Source organism: Halichondria panicea, chromosome 6 (genome assembly GCF_963675165.1).
Source record: "Halichondria panicea chromosome 6, odHalPani1.1, whole genome shotgun sequence".
Classification (NCBI taxonomy): domain Eukaryota; kingdom Metazoa; phylum Porifera; class Demospongiae; order Suberitida; family Halichondriidae; genus Halichondria; species Halichondria panicea.
The window spans coordinates 2,976,792-2,994,818 of record NC_087382.1 but is presented as its reverse complement, the minus strand read 5'-3'; the positions used below and the strand labels follow the sequence as shown (position 1 = coordinate 2,994,818).

General features: G+C 38.8%; 2 protein-coding genes and 1 long non-coding RNA gene across 3 annotated transcripts; all 3 read left to right on the top strand.

Moving 5' to 3' along the window:
• Positions 1 to 2,025: 2,025 nt before the first annotated feature.
• LOC135337411 (outer dynein arm-docking complex subunit 2-like) lies at positions 2,026 to 8,111 on the top strand. The gene is made up of 3 exons (XM_064533342.1): positions 2,026 to 2,201; positions 2,375 to 2,529; positions 7,971 to 8,111. The coding sequence occupies exons 1-3, from the start codon at positions 2,046 to 2,048 to the stop codon at positions 7,978 to 7,980; spliced, it is 321 nt and encodes a 106-aa protein (XP_064389412.1). The 5' UTR covers positions 2,026 to 2,045; the 3' UTR covers positions 7,981 to 8,111.
• On the top strand, positions 4,733 to 6,830 carry LOC135337415 (uncharacterized). The gene is made up of 2 exons (XR_010395100.1): positions 4,733 to 5,036; positions 5,082 to 6,830. It is a non-coding gene; the product is annotated as an uncharacterized LOC135337415 (long non-coding RNA).
• On the top strand, positions 7,971 to 16,476 carry LOC135337408 (outer dynein arm-docking complex subunit 2-like). The gene is made up of 8 exons (XM_064533340.1): positions 7,971 to 8,155; positions 9,138 to 9,201; positions 9,341 to 9,580; positions 9,662 to 9,705; positions 9,899 to 10,076; positions 10,309 to 11,371; positions 11,427 to 13,158; positions 15,228 to 16,476. The coding sequence occupies exons 1-6, from the start codon at positions 8,151 to 8,153 to the stop codon at positions 10,420 to 10,422; spliced, it is 645 nt and encodes a 214-aa protein (XP_064389410.1). The 5' UTR covers positions 7,971 to 8,150; the 3' UTR covers positions 10,423 to 11,371; positions 11,427 to 13,158; positions 15,228 to 16,476.
• Positions 16,477 to 18,027: the final 1,551 nt, after the last annotated feature.

Below are 18,027 nucleotides of genomic sequence, written 5' to 3'. Positions count from 1 at the left end.
CTTTTGTGTTAATTTTAACCGAACCATAAATAATTGGTAGGTAGCAGCTAGCCTCGAGACCAGGCCGATTGAAATACTATCGGCCTGGTCTCGAGGCTATAGTTACTGTAAAACCCCCAAAAGGAATTTTCCATTTCAGTGTAAGGCCATGTAGGCAAAGTAAATTAGTAGTTTCTCATCAGCCCCCCTCATCACTTTTAGCCTTCCCCAAAGTCATTATTTTGGGGTGTGGCCTAAATTAATGAGCCACACCCATTGTATATCAGGGTGTGGTCTACAATTAATGAGTTACACCCAGCCACAGGGCAAAATAGAAACTGCAATTACTGATGATGTAATGTTTGTTTGTGCATGAAATCATTAAAATATTGCACTGTCAGCATAATGAATAATGACCTCATGGCCTCATTAATTTTCAAAAACCATAATATGATGAGAAACTACTAATCTACTTTGCCTGGCCTAACTACTGTAGTGCAACTTTTAATTAGACCCACGCCTCTCAGTCAATCCAACGTGTGCAAAATTCACACGTGGTAAAGTTGAGTGGGTGTGATCAATCCACTTGAGATACTGCAATCTGATTGGAGCTGGTGGAATTGGTGGAATTCCAACAACAGAACAAAATTGTGGATAGGCTTGATTCCCGATCTCCTTCCGGGCAACGGTAGAGGGCGGCGCGCCCGACTACTGCTACCCATGGGAGTGTTTCCGGTAACTCTGGCAGTTAACTCACAATACAACGAAATGCTTTTAGAGGCCATTACGTGCCTTAACATGTTTGTGCTATATACGGTACCTTAGGTGACATATTTTCGTGGGTATTAGTTTCTGCTTATTTGGTTAATGAGAAAGAAAAGTTCATGTGAACTCTATAACTTGTGAGACTTGTTGACAGCAACTGTATTGCGAATATTTAACTACCGTATAGCGGGTAATTTTCGGGGGACAAAACATTCGTGGTTCTTTCGTGGTTGTGCTATTGTAACTACCCATTTTTAACAGTGCATGCAATAATTTATGATATCAATGTTCTTATTATATTCAAAGTTATACCATGCAGCATATCTGGGTATATGTGGTTAAGGTATATATACCGTATATGTATCGCGAAATCTTTGCTGCTTTCGTAGGTTAGCAATCCCACACAAAAATTCTCCTATAACGTGCAAAGATTGAAAGCGTGGCCTGAGAGTGTCTCCGGTAAGCATGCAGTCAACTCACAATACAACGAAATGCTATCTGTTTTTCTTTCGTATAAAGATCGTATGTTTATGTTGTGGTTAAAATCTGTCCACGTGTTTACTATCATAGTGCATTTAATGTCATAAGCATTTAAGTCCAGGTGTTTACTTTCATAATGCATTTAATGTCCAGGTGTTTACTTTCATAATGCATTTCTAGACCGCATCTACGTATAATTATATCTACATCTTTATCTAATTATGGTGGGAAACACTCATGCATTAGGACACTTCCTGTGTATAGGTCTGCTTGTATATAAGGAGTGTCGTAATACATAATAATACATAAACGTTTACCCACATGCACAACCCACCAGCCACCCACACACACAACACACCACAATTAACCCGTCCACACACACACACACACCTCCACACACACACACACACACACACACACACACACACACAACACACCACAATTAACCCCTCCACACACACACACACACCTCCACACACACACACACACACACACACACACACACACACACACACACACACAACACACCACAATTAACCCCTCCACACACACACACATACACCTCCACACACACACACACACACACACACACACACACACACACACACACACACACACACACACACACACACACACACACACACACACACACACACACACACACACACACACACATCCATGGTACGGCCAAATTGACAAATACTTGTATCTGAACTTTTATAACACCATTTGAAAGGTCTCTTTCTAAGCTTTCAGAAAATCATAAAATTGGATCCAGTTATGGCTGTTGAAAGACAATTTCAAATCTAATTGCTTTTGGAATGACCTTTCCAATGGTGTATTTACCCCTCCTCTCTCTGTTGCAGTCCTCCTATCAGGGTTTGATCCAGAGTGAAGGGATGCTGGGACATTTGGTGAGAGGTCTCAAGACTGACAACCAAGAGCTGCAGAAACACTGTGCATCAGCCATATTCAAGGTACATTCTACCACAGACAACTTGTGTGACTGTGCCTATGCAGTATACATATGTATGTAAATTCGACAGATACATAGTATAAAAATTGCTTGTACCCTGTGTGTGTGCATTGTAGATATCAACATGAGTATGCAGCTTCTAACTCCCCCACACCCACACCCACACCCACTCAGTGTGCGGAGGAGGAAGTGACTCGATCGCTGGTACACTCTCATGATGGACTCTCACCACTGGCTGCACTACTCAAGGTCACTGACAACAAGGACCTCCTCATAGCCGTGACTGGGGCTGTATGGAAGTGTAGCAAGAGCAAGGAAAATGTCATAAAGTGAGCTAGCTATGTATATCTGGAGCATTTATAGAATGACAGCTCTTTATCTGTGGGTGTGTGGGTGTGTTTGTGTGTGTTAGTATTGCAAATAATTATGGTATCTATATGGTATCTACACTATTGCTGTAAGTAGCCTTACATAAATTATCAGAATAATCCTGACAGATAGATACAATGAAATGCGATAGAACATGCAGTTATACTGTTCTATCTATGCGTGCTTTTCCAGTGCCTCAAAAGTTTTGCGCTATACAGTACCATGCAGGAATAATCCTGACAGTACCTTAATTAAGGTGACATGTTTTCACGGGTATTAATTTCTGCTATTTGGCTAATGAGAAAGAAGAGTTCATGTGAACCCTGAAACTTCAGCAACTGTATGCATATGATGTATGAAGATTTAACTATAAGATTGTTCTGTTTTTCTTTTGTTTAAAGATCATATCTTCATGTTGTGGTTAGAATCTGTCCACGTGTTTACTTTCATAGTGCATTTAATGTCATAATTACATAGCAGTGTTAGGGGCCTGGTTCCTACTTTTAGTACACCACTGGACTGGACAGTACTGCAGATGGTCTCCCATTTGAGTAACCACAATTTACTACAATAGTACATTGTGGTTTTATGCTTGTGTTCATGTGTTGCAAAGGTGCTTAAAACTGCTGTAGTTACAATAGCACCTTGAGTGCCAACACCCACCTAATGCATTAGGTGGGTGTTGGCACAATAGTACCTTGAGTGCTATTGTAACGTGCTATTATGTCAACACCCACCTAATGCCATTAATCAGGTGAGTGTTGGCATAGCACTCAAGGTGCTATTGTAACTATACATTTTTAACAGTGTGCAATAAAATTATGATATCATGTTCTCAAAGTTATGCCATGCATCATATAGTATACGTATCTGGGTGTATGTGGTTAAGGTAGGTATATATATACCGTATATGTAGCAATCCCACATGAAAATTCTCTTATAACGTGCAAAGATTGAAAGCGTGGCCTGAGAGTGTCTCCGGTAAGCATGCAGTCAACTCACAATACAACGAAATGCTAGAACATGCAGTTATACTGTTCTATCTATGCGTGCTTTTCCAGTGCCTCAAAAGTTTGCGCTATACAGTACCATGCAGGAGTACTCTTGACAGTACCTTAATTAAGGTGACATATTTTCGCAGGTATTATATAATTTCTGCTATTTGGCTAATGAGAAAGAAGAGCTCATGTGAACGCTGAGACTTCAGCAACTGTATGCATATGATGTGCCTGTCGATGATGATGTTAAAATGGCTGCAGTTATGCAACGTCTGCACATTATATATACTCTAAGCATTCTTTGCGCTATATCTGGTTTATGGCGTACCTAAATGCAAGCATACACTGATCATCACACACGCTCAATTGGCAACTCGATTGGAAACTAGATTATAGAGACTCTAATTGGATGCTGATGTTAAAACATTGAAAGAATTGGAGTCAACTCTGAATGTGAAAGATAATAAATTAGTCAAAGTGAGGTTCAATCAATTGTTCATGTGGTAGCTAAATCAGTGCCTCGATCAATGGCTAAGTCACAGGAATACAATAAATTGAAAGGTGATTTGAAGATGGTTATTTCAGTGGCTGAATCGGTTCGAAATTGGTGGAGAAGGAATTACCATTATCTCAAGATGGTCTATTGATGCCTCATTCGAAGGCAGCTCAATCGATTGCTAATTTTGACTAAATTTACTATAAAAACGCATGTTCTTAATTATTCTAATAGAGAGAGATAGTAGGAGAATTTATTGTTGAGGAGGAAGTTGTTGTTGTTGAGTCTGGGTTTTGACAGTAGATAATAAATAAATTAGGCCCTAAAAAAATGTGCCTATAATTATTCTTATAAAAAAATCCGATTATTCCACAAAAATTGAGACAAATTAAGAAACATAAACACAACACAAACTGACACAAGACACATGTTATTATAATTATCATGTAATAGCGTTACTGATCCATAACACTGAATTATTATTCTCATTCAGCCATTTTGTTTGCCATGAAGACATCGATTATTATGCCAAACTTTTTTATATTATTTGCTCGTTCGTTGCATGTACAAGTATATTATAGGCCTAATCAAAATTAATGTGAACTCTAGACTTGTTGATAGCAACTGTATGCATATGCGGTTTCACTATAAGATTGTTCTGTTTTGCTTTCGTTTTGCTTTCGTTTATGTTCATGTTGTGGTTAGAGTCTGTCCACATGTTTACTTTCATAATGGATGTCTAGAACGTATCTACCCATATAATCTACACATCTACCAGTATAATTATGGTGGGAAACACTCATGCAGGAAATGTCCTATAGGCCGGTCTGCTTGTATATAAGGCTGTATACAGTCTCTTGCTGTCAGTTGAATTTCCTGAATTTTAAGCATTGCTGCTAATTGTTCCTGCTGCATGCTTGACAAGTTGAAGTCCAATTTTGTAAAGTTTTGGGATCTGATTACTTGACTGTGTGTGAGTGCTATTTTGTTTTAACAATCGCGTATTCGTATTTTGCAGTTTGGAAATCATGAAACCTGAAGGTAAAAATTGGCTCTTTGCTATCGTGATCTTTGGGGATATGATTCAAACTTTTGTATTGGAATTGATTGCAATATTGTATCGATCGGAATGTTTGGTATCTCCACTAGCATGTGCTGTGTCATCAACATCTGCTAATGGTACTTGTGTGCCTGCACCTGCTAATGGGACTTGTATATATGTGGCTATAGCAACTGTTGTCCTATTCTCCGTTATCAGCTTATCGGCTATTGTTCCAGGAATTACTTATCTTTGTATAATGGATGTTAAAGAGTGTCAGCCGTGTAATGATGTTGAGGACAAGTGTCAGCATTATATTGATGTGATACTATCACGTGTGTACACTTTGTTTGGTCCAATTCTCTACTATTATGGAGACAATGTCTCCAAGGTGGTTGACTTGGGTGACACATTAGGTTGTTCAGCCGATTGTCAGCGTGTATTGAGAATATCTGGAGTAGCTGCACTTTTTTTGTTTCTACTTATGAATATTTTGATTGGCAGGATTTCAAAAAGTAAAGAATCAAAACTTAATAGTAAATGGTGGGGACCAGTTGCGGACATGATTGTTGAATTACTTCCCCTTTATATTTTATACACTGCTTTCCTTCGCATAGCTCGCAGCAATATGATATTCACGTCAACTACATTTTGCAGCGCAGTCGATGGAGTTTTTTGGGGGGTAGTTTTTGTAATTATATTTATTTATACAGCACTTTCAATTCGCTATAGTTTCAAGAAGTTTAATAAAAAAGAAAAGTCACCCAAAGGATATAAACACTTTGTTTGTGGTTCTGGTATTCTGGTATTTTTTGGTTTTTTAGTCTACCTCGTAGTAGACAACTCTCTGCCGTTAGACTTTTTCCTTTGTTTGTGTTCTAACAATATTGCTTTAATAGTACATATTGTGAGATGTGCTCTAGCCATTATTTGTGTCACAGCTGTATTTCTCTTTTGTGTAGTGGGTCAATGTAAGTGCTCCAACAAAATATATTCGGCTCAATTTAAGGTGTTGAAGAAGAAATTGAAGGAGAAATTGAAGGAGATTTTGAAGGTGAAACTGAAGAATATATTTAAGGCGGAGATATTGAAGACGAAAAATGAGGAAGAAAAGAAGAAGAAATTGAAGGCGAAATTGAAGAAGAAATTGAAGAAGAAATTGAAAGATGAATTGAAAGATAAATTGAAAGATAAATTGAAAAATAAATTGGGCCGCTTAGAATCAAATAAATCAAGAATTATATTAGTGGTTACACCTGAGGCACATTCTATAGCAGCCGAATTGGTGGTTAATATGGTGGATAAATCGAAACACTCAGTGATGAGTGAATTAGTGGATAAATTGGTGGGTGAATCAGTGAATGAATTGGTGGATGAATCAGTGGATGAAGTGGTGGATAAATCAGTGGATGAAGTGGTGGATGAATCAGTGGATGAAGTGGTGGATGAAGTGGTGGATGAATCAGTGGATGAATCAGTGGATGAATTGGTAGATGAATTAGTGAATAAATTGGTAGATGAATTAGTGAATAAATTGGTAGATGAATCAACGATAAAGAGCCGTAATTGTTGCTGAACTATTCAAATAGACAGGCAGTCATAGAAGTACTGTGGAGTAAAAGACAAGCAGCCTAATTATAGTATTTTTTCCAACTGTATATTTTGTGGATTCATAATTCTGATTACATAATTGAATGTGAGGAGGTTGTGATTTAACCTTTTTCAACAGTCATAACTTGAATTTTGTTGGTCCAATGTTAAAAATTTTATGATTTTCTGAAAACATCTTTCAAATGATAATTATGTTCAAATCTAAAAGTTCGGTGGGGCCATAATTTGTCATTTTTCGGCCTTGGACCATGGGCTATTATCCATGGTATCGCCGAATTGACTAATACTTTATCTCTCAAATATGAATTTTGATGACATAATTTTAAAGGTATTTTTCTAAGCTTTCAGAAAATCATAAGACTTTTGACATTGGATCAATGGCACTAAAGTTATGACAGCTAAAAGAGTTTCCCAACCATTGATTAAAGAGGGGGTTGAATAGCCATAACTTAAATTTTGGGTACACCCCCCCTCTTGTCCTTCTAATGTGTGCATATTATGATAATTATATGGTATGTGAAGACTTACTTATTAACGCCTGATATACTATGTGTGCATATTATATGGTATGTGAAGACTTACTTATTAACGGCTGATATACTATGTGCATATTATATGGTATGTGAAGACTTACTTATTAACGCCTGATATACTATGTGCATATTATATGGTATGTGAAGACTTACTTATTAACGCCTGATATACTATGTGCATATTATATGGTATGTGAAGACTTACTTATTAACGCCTGATATACTATGTGCATATTATATGGTATGTGAAGACTTACTTATTAACGCCTGATGTACTATTGCATATTATATGGTATGTGAAGACTTACTTATTAACACCTGATATACTGTGTGTGCATATTATATGGTATGTGAAGACTTACTTATTAACGCCTGATATACTATGTGTGCATATTATATGGTATGTGAAGACTTACTTATTAACACCTGATATACTATGTGTGCATATTATATGGTATGTGAAGACTTACTTATTAACGCCTGATATACTATGTGTGCATATTATATGGTATGTGAAGACTTACTTATTAATGCCTGATATACTATGTGCATATTATATGGTATGTGAAGACTTACTTATTAACGCCTGATATACTATGTGTACATATTATGATAATTATGGTATGTGAAGAGGTAGATCTAGTACAATGAAACTGAAACCTAATAACTGTGTGTTTACATTCTAGCTACAGCAATGAATAATATTATTATCCTCCTGATGCAGGTGCTGGTGAATGTGGTGGGAGCTCTGGGAGAGTGTGCTTCTCGATATGCTGACAGTAGAGTGGTCATACGCAAGGTTGGTGGGGTAGCCCCTCTCGTTCAGCTACTCACAGGCACTAATCAACCACTCCTCATCAACACCACCAATGCTGTGGGTGCCTGTGCACTGGACCAGGAGAGCATGGCGTACGTTACATTTTATTAGGTTCAACCGTACAACCCTTTTCCCCTTTCACCTCACTTGAACAAACATTTTACTCTAGACTAGTGCACAGTGTGGTCCCACTGTGTACACTGTAGGTAAAGTCCATCTGTGTTGAGGTTGATAGTAATTGTCACAACTTTAATTGTTATACATGTACTTCACTGAATTTCAAAGTTTTATATACCATTGGATTCCTTGTTAAAAGCGCTTCTATATTATGCTTTAGAGCTGATAAGCTTCAACCAGCTAAAAGTTTGCATTTTCCATAGAAGTTCCTGGCATCAGTACTCCACATAAAGCCGTAATTGACCACATAATTTCTGGGCAACTCAACCCAAATAGAGACTTTAGCTAATGGTTGACTAATCCCATTGTGTACACTGTAAGTGTAGCTACATATAGTGGTTGACTAAAGTGTATTCCTGTGAGTTCAGCCCAGAAATTACTCGTCAATTATGGCTTTATGTGGTTGACAAATATGCCAAGAACTTCTATGGAAAAATGCTAACTTTTAGCTGGTCAGCTCTATAGTATTATAGATAGAAGCGTTTTTTAACAAGGAATCCAATGGTATATGAAACTTTGAATTTCAGTGAGGTATAGCGAAGTTATGACATAATTATGATGGTCATGCAACCTCAACACAAAATTATACGTACACAGCTGTAAGTAGCTAGTGTACAGTGTGGTCCCACTGGGTACACAGCTGTAGAGATAGTGGTTGACTAGTGTACAGTGTGGTCCCACTGGGTACACAGCTGTAGAGATAGTGGTTGACTAGTGTGCAGTGTGGACCCACTGGGTACACAGCTGTAGAGATAGTGGTAGTGTACAGTGTGGACCCACTGGGTACACAGCTGTAGGGCTAGTTGTTTGACTTGTTTGCATTTGAGATATACTTATTGACTGTGATAATACGCACTACTATAATTATGTTTGCTCTCTATATACTTACCTACTTAGTGTGATTGACAAGCAAGATGGAGTGCGATTGCTGTGGTCTCTACTTAAATCACCCAATGATGATGTAAGCACACAACACTGACCTTATAACACATTGCTACCGTTCACAAACGTATAAACCGATAATGTCATTATCTGTGCAGTGAACATGTGTACGTATGTAACTGCTGCTCTTTCCTTTATTACTGCCTCTATATACGTAGGTCCAAGCGTGTGCTGCATGGGCTATCTGTCCGTGTATTGAGAATGCCAAGGATGCTGGTGAATTGGTACGATCATTTGTGGGAGGGTTGGAGCTCATAGTGGGGTTGTTGAAGTCCCCTGACCACGAGGTCCTGGCTAGTGTGTGTGCAGCCATTGCTAAGATTGCCAAGGATGAGGAGAACCTAGGAGTCATCACTGACCACGGTGTGGTACCACTACTGGCTAAACTGACCCATACAGTAAGTGTAACAGTGTGATTGTTGAACTACATACTATATTAAAAATGCAACAAATTACTTAGTTTCCCTCCCCCTGCATAGACGGATGACCACCTCCGACGTCACCTCGCTGATGCCATGGCCAGGTACAGACAGTACACTACTAGTGCAATACACTGTAGCACAAAAGCGAAGGCTATATATTTATATAGTAGCATTGTGAATTTCAGCCGTTTTGGTAGCTATTTTTGAGGGCTCGTAATTTTATGTTTTGTATAGCTTTCTAAATGGTACCCAATTTTCCAAGTGGTCATATTGACTTATGTTATGTTTTTATAGGTGCTGTACATGGCGTAACAATCGTATTGCATTTGGGGAGGCCCAGGCAGTAGCTCCACTTGTCTCCTACCTCAAGTCACCTGACCTGGATGTCCATCGCTCCACTGCCTGTGCCCTACACCAGCTCTCAAAGGATCCTGATAACTGTATCACCATGCACGAAGCTGCTGTAGTCAAGGTACGTGTGTGTGTGTGTACTCACTTAGTGGAGGCCATTGCTGTATGGTACTATAGTCATGTGATGTAGAGTATACATGTAATCCCAAATGATATTTATAAAGCAAGTAAGTAAATTACCTACTACTATATAATATATATGACTATGTGTATCCAATTATGGTATTAAGTCATTCCGATAAACTTTCACTGTATCACATACACCCACACACACACCCCCCACACACACACAGTGTCTCCTCCCTATGGTGGGTTCCACTGACTTTGTCCTGCAAGAAGCTGCCGCTGGTTGTATCAGTAACATACGTCATCTGGCCCTCGCCAATGAGAAAGAGAAGTTCATGTGAACTCTATAACTTGTTAGACTTGTTGACAGCAACTGTACGCTAAAATATGTTTAATCAATAATTATGTTTTGCTTTGCTTGTAAAGACATAACTAAGTTACAGCTGTTTGCATAGACCTTGCAAAAATACTAAATCATTCACTGAATTACCACAAAACCACCATACAATTTTGCTATGCAAGCAAATAGTATTGGGTACATTCACATTCATAAAAAGTGAGCAATGGTGCATGACTTCAAGAAATAGACTACATGGAGAGTCATAGAACCGGGAGGATTTGAAGTAGAGAATGGTCTACCAACGCCTTATGCTGAGACTTGTGCTGTACGAAAAATGTTTACGCTAAAGAGCCTACTAACTTGCTCACTGCGGTATACCGGTTTTGACCAAGTCCGAACATATTTCTCTACTAGATAAGCACCAAACAATATTTTGTGATCTGTTAGTGTTTAAGGTACTTCGTACTAACAGTTTCTTTAACCTGAAACTTCAAGCCTCACCATAATTATGTGAGTTTCCATATCACCAAGAGTAGATAAAAGCATCTACTCTTGATATAATTTATACCACCTTATACAGCAGGTATTTTTCGAGGGTCTACTCAAAAAGTACCTGTTATACAAGTTCTAGAAACCATCATTGCTCAGGACTGCATGTTGTTTGCATAGCAACATTGTATGGTGATTTTGTGGTTTTGTGGTAATGCAGTGAGCTGATTTAGCAAGGTCTATGCAAACAAACAGCTGTACTTAGCATTATTCATGATTTGTGATTTGTACCACATCCTGTAGACTTTTGTTTGATGGCTGTACTGTACACACAGAATTCAGTGGAACTATCATAAATAGAGTGACAAAATCAATTGTCTACATTGTTGCCAATAGTTCATTTGTACTTGACAAACAAAAGACTTAAAATTTAAAGTTTTTGGAATCTGATTATCATGGCTGTGAGTTCAGTATTATAATACATAATTACTTTGTATATAATTATAAATTTTTCAGGTTGGAAAATACCAACCTTCAGGTAACAACTGGGTATTCATTTTCGTGCTTCTTGGAGATATGTTCCAAACATTCGTTTTGGAATTGATTGCAGTAGCATCTCTACCAGCACATGTGGCTGTAGCAACTGTTGTCACTTATGTTACTATTGGCATTTTATTTGGTATAGTACCAGGAGTAATCTATGTTGTATATATAAATTGGAAGGATTGGAACTGTGAAATGACGTCCAATTGCGAGAAATTTGGCAATACAACGGTAAAACCAGTTTTGTGCGCTGTTTGTGGCCCATTTTGCTACTATTATGGAGATAATGTCGCTAAGTTGGTCGGCTTGATTGGTGATACGTCTGGTAATTGTTCAGATGAGTGTCAGAGTGCATGGAGAGTATCTGGAGTAGCTGCACTTTTTTTTTTTATACTTATCAATAAGATTCGTTGGAAATCAGATACACCTAAGCATTGGTGGGAACCAGCTACGGACATGATTGTTAACTTAGTTACCTTTGATGCTTTCTACACTGCTTTTATTAAAGCAGCTCAAAGCAATATGATATGCACGTCAGATATGTTTTGCAGAGGTGTCGATAAGGGTTTTGCTGGAGCAGCTTATGTCTTTACCATAATTTATGCATCAGTCTCTATTTTTTACAGTTGCAACAAGGCAATAAAGTTCGATGCAAAAGGAACAAAGAAAGTAATAATTTCTTCCGGTGTTATGATATGGATTGCTTTTGCAGCCTACCTCTTTGCAGACAATGTTCTGCCATTAGACTTTCGTTTTTGTTATGTGCCTGAAAATGATGAGGCTAAAGCTAAAGCTACGAAACATCTACATATTGGGAGAGCTATAGCCAGCATTTTCAGTGCCATTATTATTATTGTGTTTGCTATTATTTTTGCCATTTCTGCATATAAGGATCTGAAACAGAAAAGGGAATGCACAGACACAAACCCAAGTACTAATAACCCGAGTACTACAGAGACATAAACCCGAGAACTACATGCAGTCATGTATATAAGATATATAGACTGATGAAAAAACAAACTAGTACTAGTGTCATTAGTTTGCAATAGTGATGTTTATATAATTATAATTATCTTGCTTTTATGTCAATTTAACTCTGGGGAATCCTTGACTATAATTATATAGAGATACTATTTAGCCACATGAAGGCAATCCCATACCATTATCATATAATAGTATCAGGTGTTAATGAAGTAAACTCTTTACCAGTCCATCAGTCCGCACATCAGCATTTCCTGGGGGCAGAAGAAGATGAAAAAACATTTAAAGCATTTTGTTATTACATAATCACTGTGTGTACACCTATGGGGCGCCAAATGTTGCATAATACAAAAAGTATCATTGTTTAGAAATTATTATTCTTTACACAATACCATCTTTCTTTGTACAACAAATATGCTTCTTTCCACATATAATTAGTGTTGTTTCACAATCCATGCATTTATATGGATTCATCACAATCAGGTGATCTTAATTTTTGCGCATGCGCAAAAGATTAAGTTGCACATGGTATTGAAAACATGGCTGAACTAAGCCAGGCAATAGCATCAGCTATCACTCAAGCTATTACTACTGTCTTGGACAGAGAATCACCAAGAGATACTTTTTCACATGCCCTCTCTGTTCCCGCCCTCTCTATGCCTGGTCCCGGACCCAGTGCTAGTGTTACCCAACTCAGTTGTGAGAGTTCCAGTAGCACTAGCAGGTACGTAGCTAGCTAGCTAGCTCTACGTGCATGTTTACAATTGATGCCTATTTCCTTCGCTATTTTTAGGATAATTTGTACAAGTACACTAACATTTTAGCTTCTGTATACGTGTACTTTACTGTATACCTTCGATCTAATGACTGTAATCAAAACCGCTAATTACAGCACCTAACAATTACTCATCATTACGATCGGTGCTCATTTAGAAGCGTGGTTGGTGCTTCAATTATAGCAGTGACATTTTGGCAGTACCGGGTCTAAGCTGGTGTCCCGTGGACTCTGTCGCCCTAGAGGTCGAGGGTCACGTGACTGGTTAGGCTGGTTAGGTTTTGGGGGAGTCCTGAGAGAGGGGCCCCGCGGTTAACATTAAGCACGTAAGTGTTTAGGGGCCCTCATTCAGCCCCCTCCCGGTAATCACATCATCAGATGGAAATAGGTGATAGGTGGTAACCGACTGGGTGGGGTGGGAGGCTCGACAATTGAGCAGCAGCCAGTCTATGTGCTCGTGAGGCAGTTCTGTAAGCAGCTGTAGTTGCACGGTAGCTTAGCAAGAAGGGGCACACCCGTATGTCTGGGTGCCTCGAGGCCGCTCCCTCGTTAACTACATTTAACTACCTTAAACTACATATTCCAATTTGGAGATAGTGCTCCATAAAAATAGAAATGTTGTGCTAATATTAGAGCGGTGCTGTAATAGGTTCGGCCAGGAACCCAGGTATCAAATGAACAGTTTGTGTGGAAAACAGCGGCCAACATGTTTTTCCTCAAGGGTGGCCGCTAGAGAGGGGTTTCCACTGTATATGGTATGCTCATTATTTTAGAAATAAAAATAATCGCCTCAATTAAAGTGGTATAAAAATGGGCGCCGTAAAAATAGATTGGTAGTTCTAGCGACGACACTAAAATTGCACAAAGTTGAGAATGACTGGTTACTATCTTCAAGCAGGAAGAATAGCTACAGGTAGGCATGCAGCAAGCATAATTTTGAGAGGAGGTCGGACATCACTTGAACTTTCACTAATTAGGACCTACATTCCAGGCCTTTGTTTTTGCTGACTCAATAGAGAGGGATTGGCAACGGGGTACTATACATGTTTCCCCGCGGCTATAATCGAGGATACGAGGCCTTCTAACGTGTGAGTCTGAACATGAATAATTCATGAGACTTGTTTTTGCTGTCTCTAAAAGTCTACAAGACCACCATAGCTATATCATAGTGCTATAGGAACACAAGCATGAAAAAGCGCTCCGTGTATCTTTAGCTACTTCACGAAAATCAAGATAAAAAATTATTCATTTCCAAATGATACTCACCATCAGGGGGCATAGCAACTCAGGAGCAATAAAACCTACCGCTAGCTACTTCACGAAAAAAAATTTATTCATTTCCAAATGATAGTCACCATCAGGGGGCATAGCAACTCAGGAGCAATAAAACTAAAGAGGCATGCTGAGAATGTTTTAGTGGTAGGCCGACCATGAGACATGCACTATGGACTAGGATCACAGCACAGAAGCCTGGAGTCTTAGAGAAGTATGGCTCCTTGATGCTATAGGATCCAGACTCAAGCAAATAAGCTAACAAACCAGTCACAATTCTAGCTTTCTACTTTAGTGACCCTTTTCCATTGTTCCTGGTACGGGATCACTTCAACTGCAAATACGTAGTCTATTTCGAAAAAAGGCCGCATGTAGTTAGCTAGCTGCCAACGTGCAAGTTCAGTTTTGTTCGCTTTTATTCGACCACGAGGCTTTAACATCAAAATCTACCACTATTAACTTGTTGTATGAAGGCTATCCATGCTGTAATAATTATGCTAAAAATAGAAATTTCTATTTTTAGCACTTCATGCAAATGCACACGTTCATCTGCCCACGTTTGAACTCTGCTAGCTACATGTACTGATAGTGGAGTTGCATGCCCTCTCTTCTTTTATACGCCCTTGCTGATACTGTGTTATATTAGAGCGGTGTTATTAATTAGTACTAACATGTTTTATAAATTAATGTGTACGTTTTTTACTCATTCATGACATAATGCATACTGTAAAAAATCTTTTATGCAGAGATTCAGATGATGAGGAGTCTAGAATCGGTGGTAGACCATTTGCTGTTATAAACCTGGACGAAGTTGAGTTCTTTCGTTCCATAAACCTCAATTGGACAACAATTGCAGCAAAAGTTGGTGTTAGCAGGCAAACTTTATACCGACGCTTGAAGAAGGAAGGCATATATGAAGACCTGCGCTACTCTTCACTTTCTGACAACGAACTTGATGATGTCCTCAGGCACATTAAAATCAATCATCCAAATGACGGGGAAGTGCTCATGCATGGTCACTTGTCGGCAATGGGATTAAAAATCCAACGATACCGACTGAGATCTGCCTTACATCGTGTTGACCCTATTGGTATAGCACAGCGTAGAAGGATTGTTGTTAGGCGACGCCGGTATCATGTTGAGCATCCCAATTGTATATGGCATATTGATGGACATCATAAGCTAATACGATGGCGGCTAGTTACTCATGGAGGGATTGACGGATGTTCCCGCCTCATAACATTTCTTAGGTGCTCATCTAACAACAAGGCGTCAACTGTGCTCACCGCTTTTTCTGAGGCAGCTTATAAGTACGGTCTCCCTCTGCGTGTACGGTCTGATCTTGGAGGTGAGAATGTAGATGTATGGAGGTACATGGTCGCTCAATATGATGGTGATGAATATGCTGTGATCACTGGGAGCTCTACTCACAACGAGCGAATTGAACGTTTATGGTGGGATGTTTTCAGGTGTGTAGGACAGCTATTTTACGACACATTTCATTCCCTTGAAGATGAGTGCTTATTGGATCCACTGAATGAGACTGACATGTTTTGTCTGCATTTCGTTTATCTTCCGTTGATCAACAAATGTTTGGACGAATTTGTGCAATCATGGAATCATCATCGAATCTCAACAGAGAGAAACAAAACACCATACCAATTGCACCTGACTGACTATCAGAGTCTTCCGCAGCAAGATGTTAATCTAAGTGACAATCATTTTAGAACTGTTGAAGGGGTTAATGTTCCAAGAAGTAATTTTCGGTGTTGTCAAGTGCTGGAGCAGCTGCTATCCAATTCGATCGACAGAACAACCGAGTCCGGTGATCTAGGTATTTCAGCCTACAAACACACAGTGGCTTTAGTTGGTTCTCATGTTGCAGTGTGTCAAGCTTGTAATAGTAGCTAGGCTTATTCTCATGTTATATTTTGTGTGCGTCATTTTGTTCTTGTTAATAATGTATCATTGTAGGTAAGGGCTGGCTGAACATCATTGTCTTGATTATGCCTTCGTGCACATGCGCAAGCGAGGTATAGGATAGATCTTTTCAGGTCAGTTGTCCAGAGGCGTGTGTTTGGACGGTTGAGCATGTCCAGTAGAAGATCTAGATGTTCTTATAAAATAATGATGATAGTAATCGATTTATTTTTGCAGGCATCATAATAGTCTCAGGGGGCTCCCCATGTAAATATATTTAGACATTGAAAGAAAAGAACATAAAATTAGTGCTGCCTATTTTATGGCTGATTTAATTCAAGATACATAGAATTGCAGTACATCTTTCCTGCCTGCTAAACTTGTAGCAGACATAGGAGTAATCAGACTACCAGGCAGGACAGTCGAAGTTCATCAAGTTTCTTAGCACCAACGATAGTAGGCATAACAGTGGTTGGAGGCACTCACATTGATTATTGATCATTGGTCCAGAAGCACTAAGAAGGAACTGTCTCCATGAGACACTGTCACAGTCTATATATGACTAGTTAGCTAGCTATAGACCTTGCCTAATAAATTATAGCGAGCTATCTTTACACTGTGGTCAAGTTTCTTGCACATGTGCAGAAGAGTCCTCCGGACAACTGACCTAATAAAAGTGGCTTCAAGACCAGGGAGTATATAGGTATTCTCTGCTGTATATAGGCCCTTGGTGGCTTCTATATCTAATCATGTTTTCATGGATTTGCTTTGTTCTCGAGTTATGCACTAGTTTTGCTTACTTGCAGAGGTGCATAGATAGCAAACTTGTTCATCGAGTGCATGTTGCTACTCTATAATGTACAAGTAGTAGCATAGTTAGCTCTGCACTAGCCTTGAGACCACGTATTTACGGCTAGCTCTGCTGGAGTTTTCGCTTTTATAACGGTTAGGATAGGCAAACTAGCTCTAGAACGCAAGCTATTACGATAGCAAGAGAGCTGGAAGCAGATCGATGGGCAGGGCTTGAACTTTTGGCATGCATCAATCGTTTTTAACAACAATCATGGTTGATTAAGAGAGCACTAGCTTGCAGACCCTTAGCATTGAATATGGAGATGTGTTTGTGTCGAAAATAAAAACCTGAGGAAGTAATTTTATTAACAGAGAGGTATTAAATACCATAATTTTATGGTCGCAACTTCATGTACCCATGGCTTGCTAGAGTCGTGTTTTACTGTATACAGGTTTTTGTAGCAAACAAAAATAATGGGACACACCTAGCTGGGCATAGCTCGGCACCCGTTCCTGTGGCTAGGACACACCTTCTTTAAAGCCTATAAAAAAAGAAGATGGAACCATTTCCACTGAAGAACAAAATAGTTATGGCAACAAAATTGTGAAACATAATTATAATTCAGTATTGTGGACATTAATTTATTTTCAGGAATTTTAATAATCCTGCTGTAAAGTAATAGATATTACATGGCTATGAGGCCAATAAACTGCTTGTGGCATGAATTTCCATGTTTTAATTTGTTGCCTCGAAAACCATTTTCTGCATATATATAGAAACCAGTATAGAATGCGTATATTATTATTATATAGATACAAAGAAAAAATTAATGG